This window comes from Poecilia formosa, unplaced genomic scaffold, assembly GCF_000485575.1.
Source record: "Poecilia formosa unplaced genomic scaffold, Poecilia_formosa-5.1.2 Scaffold429, whole genome shotgun sequence".
In the NCBI taxonomy this organism is placed as follows: Eukaryota; Metazoa; Chordata; class Actinopteri; order Cyprinodontiformes; family Poeciliidae; genus Poecilia; species Poecilia formosa.
Window position 1 is genome coordinate 370,903 of NW_006800368.1, and position 12,625 is coordinate 383,527.

General features: G+C 39.7%; 1 protein-coding gene across 1 annotated transcript; it reads right to left on the reverse strand.

Annotated features, from left to right (window-relative positions):
* Positions 1–52: 52 nt before the first annotated feature.
* Positions 53–7,116, reverse strand: LOC103155456 (lamina-associated polypeptide 2, isoforms beta/gamma-like). The gene is made up of 2 exons (XM_007577149.2): positions 6,732–7,116; positions 53–397 (listed from the first exon to the last, which is right to left on the reverse strand). The coding sequence occupies exons 1-2, from the start codon at positions 6,972–6,974 to the stop codon at positions 179–181; spliced, it is 462 nt and encodes a 153-aa protein (XP_007577211.1). The 5' UTR covers positions 6,975–7,116; the 3' UTR covers positions 53–178.
* Positions 7,117–12,625: the final 5,509 nt, after the last annotated feature.

Consider the following 12,625-nt stretch of genomic DNA (forward strand, 5'->3'; position numbering starts at 1 on the left):
CCTCATTTTCCCAATTCCTCACATTGCTTTCTGCTTCAGTGAAATTCAGTTATTTTGCACATAATAATCTTCACACTTCATTGAGAATAGCAATTGACTGTGACCACAGAAGTAATTGAAGTAGTTGACTCAGATAATTTAGATCAGTGAGCAAATACTTTTGGCAATACAGTGTAAGTCAAGAATCAATTATGTTTTGGCTCGTCATCTGTGGGGACAGTGCATCACCCACAACAGACATTTTGTTCTGTGCCAAGTGCAGCTGGAAGAAGCACTCACCTACAATTGGCCCCACTTTCATTCCATGTTTTTGCAATTCGTCCCTCAGGCTCTCGTCAGTAAGTGATGCGACGTCGACTTGCTCCAGATGATGTTTGTCTGATTTCCTGGCGGCTTTCTGTGGCACAAAAGCAGACACTTAAAACTCAAACTTAATGCAATCTCGCCACATGTTTATTTTCAATCACAAGTCATTTCATCAGCCTCTGTGAATGCACGATGAAACGGCATCATTGAAACAACGGCACACTATTGTTGCAACTCACCCAAAAATATTATATTTTAAAATAAATATTCCAATATGAAAACCTTGCTTTAGCTGAATCAAAATAGATTAAGTTTAGTGATTTTTGATCAAGAGTTGTCAGTTTAACAAATCCATATTTTTACTTCTGTTAGGAAAAGTCCAGATGGTTTTTTTCCACAGACACATTCTTGATGGACAGCTGGATGTAGTCCAGTACAGTTCCTGTGAATGTCTCCAACTCCTGGTGTTCAAATAAGTCCCACTCTGACTGAAACTGTCCTGCAGTTTGTTGAGTTCATCCTCAGGCCTGGTTGTAACCGTCCTTTTGGTGGCCCTGGCTCTGCGTAGGTTGAGGACAGTAGGAGAGACAGATGGTCTGACTGGCTGAGGTGTGTGAGGGGTGTGGCTCTGTACGTGTGCATGATGTAAACATGATCTAAAATCTTCTCTCCCCTTGTAGAACATTTCACAGTACAGTCTTCAAGCTGGTCTTATTAAAGTTCCCTGCAATTATGTGAACACCTTTGGATGTTCTAAACCACAACCCTCGTTTCTTGCGTGACTCTTTAGCCGGATGCACTAAAAAAGTGATGATATTTATCATACTTAGCCGATACATGTTTTCATTCAGATTTGATTAACTTTGGCGGGATTGAAAGTTCACAATGATCTCGTGCAAGATGAGCCAGTGGTGTGGCTTGATGGTGGTGAACTCACAGCCTCTCCTTTCTCTGCTAGACTATAGTTAGTTCTCTATATCAAAGCCTGTCATGAATGCTCAGGCTAGTTAGCATGGCTATCAATAACGGCAGGCAAATGGTTTTCATACTAAGGTCCTAAACCTAACATTTGGTCCAAATTTACAGTTAATTCACAGATTTGCCAGCTCTGAACCACCCTAGAGAAACCCAACGCAGTAAGAACCTGGTTGAATGTCTCCTCTCACAAGCAGACAGACAGAACAACTCACTGATGAAGTTCTTTTCCCTTTTGAATATCTCTATGTTCACAAAGGTGTGACTGCTTTTGATAGGTATTTTTCCAAACCTACATGAAAGAACCACAGACAACATATATGAATTTTATGGCCAAACTTTTGCAAAAGGAGAAGACTCAGCAAACCGCTCCTCTGAGCCGTTCACAGAGCGTTCTGCCCCCTATCAGCTAGAGCAGGCCTTTTATTTGGGAAAAGGAAGAATGTAAGAAGATAAACAGCGAGACAGATGGCAAGCTCCATCTACACACACAGGTCATCTAGCTCTTTCCCTCAGGAGCGATTTCTCCCAAGGGTGGAGGGAACAATCAGTTCTTGGTGCAAAAAGTTTTAACACAGACAAGACTAAATGAAAATCATGTCAATACTGATTAATATAAGACTGATTAATGATCCAAAGTAATAATAAATGTATGATGTATAAATGTAAAAATGATAACACAAAAATCCCTAACAGCTTTGTTGAGGTCCAGCAGAATTTTAACATTCTGAACCTGTTGTAGAGTGTAAATTTGTCCATGTTAGTCATTAATTTAAATATACCCACTTCAGAACATACTCATCTAACCTTTACTGAAAAAATGTTGCTACAGTTGAATCATTTAGCAGCAATCCCTCCACTGTTTGATGAGATATGCAAAAATAGAGCAACAAACCCTGCTGAAGCACCAAAACACTGACTGTAATTCAGAGAAAGTGTGGATAACCACCAGAAATGTGAGGAAAGCCAAAGGGGAAATGCTCTGCGTCAATGAGGAGTGAAGCTGTGGTTCTCTGTGTGTGAAATGGGTGGAGAGTGCAAAGCCAGATGTTCTTCCTAAGGGCAATCTAACCTGGATGTTTCATCATCACAAGTCTTTTCTAGAGTGAAACTGTCTGCTCCCTCCTCTGCAGCCACACCCAGCTCCAATGAAGTCATATTTCTCTTTATCATCACCTTATAGAGAGTAGTCAAATGTGCAGCATGCCAGGACTTGTGGTTTCACGCTGAACTGCTTGGCAGAGTAACAATGGACTGTGTAGTTCGCCGTCACCAAGATGGAAAATATTTTCATTAAATGTAAAAATGATACATATTCTTCATATTTTACAGTAGGCTTCTTTCACAACAGTGGGACATAAAACAGGACGTATGACAGAAGAATCCAAGACTACAGCTAGACATCTGAAAAATGTCGGGAATGACTTTCTGGGATTCTTACTCACCGATTCATTCCCACTGTAATCACACTGGCATGTAGATGGTAGGTTTCAAAACATATTACAAAAAATAAAATAAAATCCAACACAAGGCTGGTCTTTAACCTTTAACCATATGTACAAAGAATTTCCTCAGTAAAGAGGCTTGCCTTAGCAGTTGTCATAGGATGTGTGATTGCTCTGCGTTTGAAACCAAATGTTCCCTTTGCCTTCCCATATGAATGTCATGTCATAAAGTCAATTTAAGATCTCCTTTTTTGTTCCAACTAGTCGTAATTCTAATTAAATATTGAATGACACCATAATGCAAGATACCTTCAATGTATTTTAGATAGGAGCCTAAAGGTTCAATTAATGCAGATTAAATTGCAGATACATTGAAAGAAAAATAATGACTAGGCAAAACCAACTTAGATATTTACAACTGTAATGTAAATATCTAGTCAAAATTCCTTGTAAAATGTCTCCAAATGAATTAGAAATATCTTGAACATTTTTTAATCTAAACATTTCCTGCATTTTAAATCTCTTTAACGTGATGCCGAGTCAGAATGACATTACTGATATCTTGAATAATTATTTTGTCTAATCAAAACATCTCAGTGTGTATGAATTTAGAAAGTTCAATGAAAAAGTGAAAATTGTAAAAAAAAAAAAAAAAAATGTAATGCACTTTGCTGGGTTTCCTTAAATAGAAACTTTTTAAACTACTTTGACTAATTAGTTGAGCTTACTGTACTGTTTGATAACTAGGATTGTCTGATTGAATTGAACTGATTTTTGTTAAGTGCCTTGAGACAACATTTGCTGTGAACTGGTCCCATAGAATCAGAGTTTTATGGGCAGATGGATGGAGCCAAGTACAGGACAATGAAGAAAGCTTGGAGTCTGAAAAAAACTTGAGACTGAGGAAGAGGTTCAGCTTCCAGCAGGAAAACTACCCTAAACACAAAGGAATGATTTAAAACAAAACATATTCATGTGTCGAATGGCCCAGCCAAAGTCCAGACTTAAACCCAATCAAGAATCTGTGGCAAGATGTGAAAACTGCTGTTTACAAACGCTCTGCATCTAATATGAGCTTGAGCTGTTTTGCAAAGAAGAACAGAGAAACTTTGAGCAACTAGAAGTCCAAAGCTGGTAGAGACAAACCCTAAAGACACCGTTTGCTGCTGGAATTGCAGCAAATGGTGGTTCCACAAAGTTCTGACTCAGAGAGCCTGAATATTTTTGCACATCATACTTTTCAGTTTATTTGTAGAAACTGTTTTGAATCATGTGTAATTTTTTTTTCTACCTCACAATTGTATTCCACTTTGTCTTCTTTCACATTAAACTCCAATAAAATATATTTGTTTGCAGTTGTAATGTGACCAAATGTGGAACATATCAAGGGACATGCAAGCCACTTCATCAAAGCTTCATTTCACATTGCACACTGTACACTATTTATAATGATTATTTTACAATCATTTTTACAAGATAAAAAAAATATTGCATCTTGTAAACTTGAATTGCGTTATTCATGCCTGAGCAGAAACATGTCTACTCTCTTACTTCAAATGGCTTCATTTTATAAAAGTATTACCAGTAAATAATGTGTATTTTTCTGTTTACTTGTAATTTATAAATCATTATTCACATTGAAGCATGAAGGAAAAGAACTGGATCAGTGTCCCACCCTCTAGCATTCCTCTGTAAGTACACCTTTACTTCACATACTGAACAACTGACAGAGGCAATAAATCCTTTAAGAGCGCTCTGCTGTTTCCACACTGCTGTGTTGTCAGCTGGTGAAACCCGTCTGGTCTGTAATGTTCAGCACATCTTTAGCCAACCTTTTGGTTGGCTGGTAAAAGAAAATCTGCAACATGATTCATCAGGAGCAACATGTAAGCAGATGTCATGTTAATTTTTCCTAATCCTGCAGGACGCTAGTAAGATTTCAAGCGAGGAGTGTGTATTGTTTTCAAACTTTTAGCCATTTTATTTATAAAGAACATTTAAAAAGGTGATAAAGTGGCATCACATGCAAAAAAAAATAAAAAACTCCTGTTGAGAACACTGCAGCTTAACAGTTTGCTAGAGAGGTGCACTTGTAGTTCCCACCAGCGCAGAGCTTGACCAACAATGGCAACAGGTGGCTCCAAGCACACCTGGACAGACAGTCAGGTAAAGATTTGCAGACAATAGCAAGTAGAGCATTTCCAGGAAAAAGAAAATAAAGAATATCCCAAAATTCTACATGAAGTGCAAATATAAACATCGAAACATTGGTGAACATTTTTTTCTCCTCCTTTAGGGATTTAAAAATCCTTTATCCTAAAAAGAAAATGTGAATTCTTTCATTTGCCTAGTTAATTTCCCATTCCTCTCTGCCAAATGTAAACCCTAGGAAGGGTCATTTCATAAACATACAGTAGCAACTTTGGACTTAGAAATAACATTTACTGAGAAGCTCATTTGAAATGATATTTGTGGAATTCAACCAGTCTGTGCCTGCAGGGTTCAGTGCAAGTTCCAAAATCAACTCAAACAACTCTGAGAAACAGCATCAACGTTACACAGATGCAGGAAAATGTTACAGATGTCTAGAGTGAAAGCACTATTATAATATTCAGTCTTTAAATGTGACTGGTATAAAAAAAACATTAAAACGAGCAATATTACTTCAAAGTCAGACATTGGCATTGTCTTGTGAAAAGCATTTATCAAATGCAGAACATGAGAAGCTACCAGACTTCTTACCTGGTCTGGTAAGAAGAAAAGTAGAAATTCTCACATCCAAAGCAATCAGTTTTTACCTTACTGCAGAATGAATGAATGAATGAATGAATGAATAAATAAATAAACAAATGGAGTTAAATAAAGAGAGTAGATTTGTGTTAAAGGGGAACTGGAGCAGGAAGAAGTCCTTTTATGAAGCATCTTTCACCCCCTGTTAGAGGGACAGCATCTGCAAGTGCATTCTTCTAACAGAGCAATGAACCTAACAATGGACCTAAAAGCTTTCAGAAATAAAAGTCAGATTCAAGTCCAGATTAATTAAATCTGATCTCCCCTCTCATCGAGTCCAGGCAGAACTCTAACAAATCCAACTGTGTAATTAGCTGCATTACTTTGTTAAAGTAACTGAAACAGTTTAACTGCTATCACATTTTAAATAGAGTAAATTATAACAGTAACCAGTTAATTTTTTTAGAGTAACCTACCCAATTCTTCTGATTCCTTGGTTCATGAGGGTCCTAATGACATCAGCACAAAATCAGCAATTTTTTTCTCTAAAAAAATTGTACATTTAGTGAAATCCAGCCTTTAAAACTAAACGTCATTTCCTACTCCTGATTTTATTGTCTGTAAAAATAAAGTGTTTCTGCAACTGGATGGGATGTGTTGAACTGGCAGCTGCGGCTGTGTTATGACAACCAGCTTCACTGAAACAGACTAAAGTGGAAACGTTCTGGGGGAAGTGAAAGCTGAACAGTGACAGTTTGATCAGATCTGTGGCCACGAAGTGATTTAGTTAGACCAGTGTTTCCCAAACCTGGTCCTCAAGGCACACTACCCTGCATGTTTTAGGTGCTTCCTTGCTTCAGCACAGGTGATTTCAATTAGGAGGTGTTTGCTGAACTGCAATCAGCTGAATGAGGTGTGTTGAAGCAGGGGAACATCTAAAACATGCAGGTCAGTGTGCCTTGAGGACCAGGGTTGGGAAACACTGGTCTAACCAACCATCTGACATCAGGAGGCGGGGCGCAGTTGGTGGCTGGATGGGAAGAAATGGAAAAAACTTTTTGTCCCACAAAGGCAAAACTACCGTTAAGCTGATCTATGATGTATAAAACAATTATACAAACTGCACTCGGAGTTCTTTTCTGAGGTAAACATTTTCTCTTGGCAGCTCCACCATAAGCGATGTGAGCTCTTCTGAATATCAGTACCGTAAAAACCGTAATAAAAAAAAAGTACAAGAGGCAGCTGGTTGACTCCAACACAGAGAACAAGGCTTACCCTTCCGGAGGAGCGCCTTCTGTTGGGGGCCACGACAGGCGGAAGCTCCTCGTCGCTGGAGAACGCATCCAGAACTACGGCCACGGCGTTCTTCTGGTTCTGGACCGTCAGGTTCTTTAGATAAAGCTGCACATACACGTCTTTGGTCGGGTTGCCACTCGGCAGTTCCACATTGTGAGCAACAAGCTCGCTCTTTAGCTTGTCTTTGGTGAGCACAGACGGGTCGTCCAGGTACTCCGGCATGTCGAGTTTAAGATGAAGGCAGAGGGGCCACACAGCTTGACGACCAAGACGGGTATGTCTGCAACCTGGAGGCTCTGGGCTGCTGAACTTAAACCACGCCCCCTTGTGATCTTGCTTTTCAAAGTAAAACTCACATCACATGTCATCATAACATAAACTCCTATTCTTTTTCTCTGGTGACCAAATGGCTGGTTTTAATTGTTTCTGAAATCAGAATATGCTCTCTCTCTCTTTCTTTCTCTCTCTCTCTGTTTCTTCCTCTCTCTCTCTCTCTCTCTTTCTTTCTGTCTCTCTCTCTCTTTCTCTCTCTCTCTCTCTCTCTCTGTCTTTCTCTCTCTGGGAGTGGTGGTGGTGAGTCTGAGATGGGAGCAATTTGGATATAGAAACAGATCAGACGGCTGGTTGTGGTGCTGCCGAGGATGCAGCGTTACCTGAAGGTGGCGCTGCAGAGGATCAGTCTGCAGCCTCACCTGCACAGGTAGAAGACATGGAGTATGACATCAACTCAGACGGCGTTTTAATCGCAGATTCACAAACGTCTAGTGGTGATTTGTATACTCTGGAGGAAATTAATGATTTTCTGGATGAAACGTTTGGAAAACACGTTAAAATCCTTGACTATTTTCCTGATGTAGAAAAATTTATCAAGAGTGTATTAATGGTGCAGAAAATAGTTGGTTTTGAAATGCTGGATGAAAAGAAACGGATCCGGTTAAAAAACCACACGACAAGCGTCCGGAGACAGGTGTCAGCAAATAAAGCAAAAGGTTCAAAACGACTGAAAATTCAGAAATAAGATAATGATAAAAGTGCACTGGGTGACCTTCTCTCTACTGTCTCTGTCTGTCTTCCTTCTCTTTTTCACCTGTATGAGTAACATCAATGGTGGGAGGGATCCACATAAACAGATGGTTAGTTTAGAAACGATTAGGCAAAAGAAACTTGATGTTGTCTGCAACAGACTGGCGACCTGTCCAGGATGTACCCCGCCTCTCGCCCGGAACGTTAGCTGGAGATAGGCACCAGCACCCCTCCCGACCCCACTGAGGGACAAGGGTGTTCAGAAAATGGATGGATGGATGGAACTTGATGTTGTGCTTTTACCAGAGACACATACAGATCATGAAAATGAGGTGGAGTGGGGTTTGAGTTGGAAAGGGAAATATTTTCTATCTCATGGGACCAGGTCATCTGCTGGTGTAGCAGTTTTATTCTCACCAGGTTTAGACATTAAAGTTATTTCTTATACTGAGCTAGTCCCAGGAAGGGTCCTGGTGATCAGAGCGGAAATAGAAAAAAACTTTTTCTGTTTTATGAATGTTTATGCACCTAATCAAGGGGATCAAATAATTAACATTTTTCAAGACGTATAATTTTTTCCAACAGTCCAGTCAAAATGAATGTGTTGTGTTGGGGGTGATTGGAACTGCACTGCTAGTTTTCTAACTGACAGAACTGGGGAAGAACCTCATCCTCCATCATCTTCTAACTGAGGTGACAGCGGAGCTGGGCTTGGTTGATGCTTGCCTTGGAGGATTAAACACCCCCAAGATAGACAGTATACCTGGGTAAAAATGAAGGATGGGATAGTGAGTAGGGCCTGGTTGGACAGATTTTTATATCTCAGATACTTACAGAAATAGATTGTCTGTTTAATTTCTCCAGTTGGGTTTTCTGATCATCACCTGGTTTACTTGGATTTTCTTTGTTCAAGTAATATTAGATACAGATCGTATTGGCATTTTAATACGAAACTACTTAAAGAGATTTTCTTTTGGCAACTATGGAAAACAAGAAAATCAGAGTTTTTTTCTTTAACTGAATGGTGGGAGGTTGGAAAGGCTCAGATAAGAGTTTTTTGCCAACAATGTACAAGTTTTTCTACAGCTAAAATTAAAAAAGTGATTCAGAATTTAGAAAATGAGATAAAAGAATTGGAAAATAACTTGTCAACTGATGCTAATAATCAGCTTAAACTTAAGAAAGATCAGTTAAGTTGTTTTTTACATGAAAGAGCCAAAGGGGCTTTAGTTCGGTCAAGGTTTACTACAGTGAAGGACATGGATGCCCCGACATCTTTTTTTTTTTAATTTGGAGAGGAGTGTCAGCCGGGCGAAGCAGCTGATTTGCCTCCAACTTTCTGATGGAGCGCTGACTGCTGATCCCAGCATCATGAAGGAACATGCCGTGGCCTTTTACAGTGACCTCTACAAGAAGCAGACCTGTAACAGAAGCTCTATGGAGACTTTGTTGGATGGTCTTCCTCAGCTTACCGCTGCAGATCAGGATATTTTGGATGCTGGAGTTTCAATGGAAGAACTGACTGCTGCAGTTGGACAGATGGTTTCTGGAAAGAGTCCAGGTCTAGATGGTCTACCTGCAGACTTCTACAAACATTTTTGGAGGCTGTTGGGGGAGGACTTGTGGGAGGTGCTTCAGGAGTGCCCATCAACAGGAATCTTACCATCATCCTGCCGACAAGCTGTCCTTTCCCTACTTCCAAAAAAACGAGATTTGACTTTGTTGAAGAACTGGAGGCCGGTTTCTCTCCTTTGTGTGGACTACAAGTTATTTTCTAAAGTGCTTTCTAACAGGCTGAAGAATATTCTCAAACTCATTATACATAAAGATCAATCATATTGTGTACCTGAAAGATTTATTAAGGACAATCTTTTTCTTTTAAGAGATTTGTTTGACATTTGTAAATTATATGAAACTGATGTTGGAATTATTTCATTAGATCAGGAAAAAGCCTTTGATAGAGTTGATCATTGTTTTCTCTTTTCTACATTAAGAGCGTTTGGATTTGGTGAAGGTTTTATTTCTTTATTGGGTTTATTATATAATGAAGTGCTTTGCGTTGTTAAAGTTGAGGGAGGATTAAGTCGTCCTGTTAAAGTTCAAAGAGGTGTTAGACAAGGCTGTCCCATATCTGGGCAGTTGGACTCTATTGTAGTTGAGCCTTTTTTACTTAAAGTTCGCTCCACCCTCACTGGCCTTGTTCTTCCAGGTTTGCCTCATAATTGTAAAGTCTCTGCTTATGCTGACGACATTAACATTTTTATTAAGAACCAGAATGACGCTATGGGTCTTCAGCATTGTTTAGAGCTTTATGAAAAAGCTTCTTCAGCTAAAGTAAACTGGGAGAAAAGTTCTGCTTTAAAAGTTGGCCCATGGACAAAATAATAATCTCCCCGTATTACCAGGTAATATTCACTGGGTTGATCAGGGCTTTACATTCTTGAGTGTTTTTTTGGAAACGGAGGCTGTTTTGAGAAAAAATTGGGAGGGTGTCATGGAGAGAGTGTGTGCCAGATTATCTAAGTGGAAATGGTTGCAGCCTCAGCTATCTTACAGGGGAAGAGTCTTGGTAGTTAATAACTTGGTTGCTTCGGCCCTCTGGCATAAACTGACTGTGTTGACGCCGCCATCCTCTCTTGTACAAAATCTCCAAAAGACTCTAGTGGACTTTTTCTGGTCTGGATGTCATTGGGTGAGAGCTGCTGCGTTGTATCTACCTGTGGAGGAGGGAGGACAAGGACTTATTGACATCATGTCGCGGATCGCGGCTTTCAGGCTTCAAACTCTGCAGAAGCTGTTATATGGGGTTGGACTGCCATGGTTGGATACGGCGCGTCTTCTGCTAAGGAAAGCAGGTCGTATGGGATATGATAAACATCTCTTTCTGCTGAGACAAGGATCTTTGGATTTGACTGGTCTCACCCTGTTCTACCAATCTGTGCTAAACACTTGGAAGATTCTCACCTTTGAGAGAGAGACTGAGGCAACACCTGGAATGTGGGTTTTTGAAGAGCCTCTGTTTGAGAACAGTTTCCTCTCTCATCACAGCTCCTCTCATCTGGTACGCTAAGATCTAGGATGAGGGAAGCAGGCTGTGTGAAGCTGGGTCATCTGATGAAGCTGAACAGTCTAATGGAGAGTCTACAGATACGATCCAACAGAATTGCATTAAGGATTAAAGAAGAAACATGTGCATCTCTGTCAGTTTCCATCAGAGCGTTTGCTGTTAACAGTACTCTGTCTGACCAATGGGATGATGAATATGAATACGTGTTTCCTTCCATGATCGTCTCTCCTGCAGTGGATCAGTGGCAGGATGAGCCAGAGAAGTTGTTGTCTCTCCAAGCTACACCTTTGGGTTATTTTGAAGGCCTGGGGAAGAAAGTTTTGTACCATGTCTGTGTGAAGGTGCTGAATCTACGCTCTCTGGCAGAAGTGAGGGTGTTGAAGTGGCTTGAGTTTTTTGACTCCAGCTCTACCCCAAGAGGCTGTTGGCGGTCCCTGTACAAACCCCCCGTTGCGAAACGGGTGGGTGACCTCCAGTAGAGGATTGTGCATGGGGCCATAGCTACAAACAGGTATCTGGCACACCTTCATCCTGGCGTTAGTGTTTCCTGTTGTTATTGTTCTCAAGATGAAACATTATCTCATTTATTTGTTGAATGTTCAAGATTGAAGTCTCTTTTTGTTCTTTTAGGTCGTTTGTTTGGTGGTTTTGGTGAACAGTTTTCTAACTGTATTTTTATTTATGGTCCACGGTATTGTGCAGGAAAGAAATCTATTCATATTCTTTTGAATTTTATTTCTGGAACTGCAAAACTGGCAATATGGTTATCGAGGAGAAACAAAAAAGAACGGTCATCAAACAGATGATGCTTATGTTTTATTTCAGAGACTGATAATCGCTCGAATTCGTGTGGAGTTTGAGTTTTTTTAAGTTGACAAAGAACATTGATGGTTTTGTATGCAAGTGAGGTATTAATGATGTTTTATGTACATTGGATGAGGCATCTTTAGTTATTCCTTTTTTTGAGTTAGCATTTATGATTGTTTTTTGTTGTTGTCAAAAAACAACAACAAAACAACAACAAGGAGTGTAAAATAAAGGCAATTTTAAACTCTCTCTCTCTCTTTGCTTCTCTCTCTTTGCCTCTCTCCCTTTGCCTCTCTCTCCCTCTATCTCTCAAGCAAGTTTGAGAAATCCTTCAATCTCTCTTCGCAAAGAAAAGAGATATCTAAAAGAGATAAACTTAAACATTCCTCTGTGTATAAACACATTCACAACATAATATAATATAATTAATTTAATTTGAAAAATTTACAGTTGCAGTGAAATATTGAACAGATATTTTCCTGGCTCAAAGTTCCTCATAAAAGGAACTTTGGCGACATCTTGTGGCCAGATTACGACACGGAACATATGCAAATAGCCGTTTATTTCCTTCTGAAATCTTTGTTCTCCTCTAATCTTGAGGAGATGATGGCCTACATTCTTCGTATCACATCGCCTTTGCAGAAAAACTGTCCACCTTCCTCCAGCATGCCTTCTCAGTCCGAATGTATTGATAATCCAACTCCTCCCTCTGCCCTCTGTGAAGGTCTTCTTAATTTGAAACCCTAAAAAAGACCTCCTTTTTCCTAGACTAGCTATTTCCTCCCTGCGCTTTCTTACGTTTACTTGGATTACTGGAGAAGCCATGAACGATGATATTAATTTTCTGCTCTATTTTAGAATTGTAGTCTGTCTGTAGTTTTTGCAATGGTGGCGGTCGAAATGAACGAGGCCGTTCAATTCATGTTCAAAATAAAAGGTTTGTCATTCACATACCACCAAAGGAATATGCTTTTAT

Coding starts and splice junctions, on each gene's coding strand:
- LOC103155456 (XM_007577149.2), bottom strand. CDS start 6,974: ATGCCGGAGTACCTGGACGACCCGTCTGTGCTCACCAAAGACAAGCTA. Junction 398..6,731: donor GAAGGCGCTCCTCCGGAAGG/GTAAGCCTTGTT, acceptor TTTGTGCCACAG/AAAGCCGCCAGGAAATCAGA.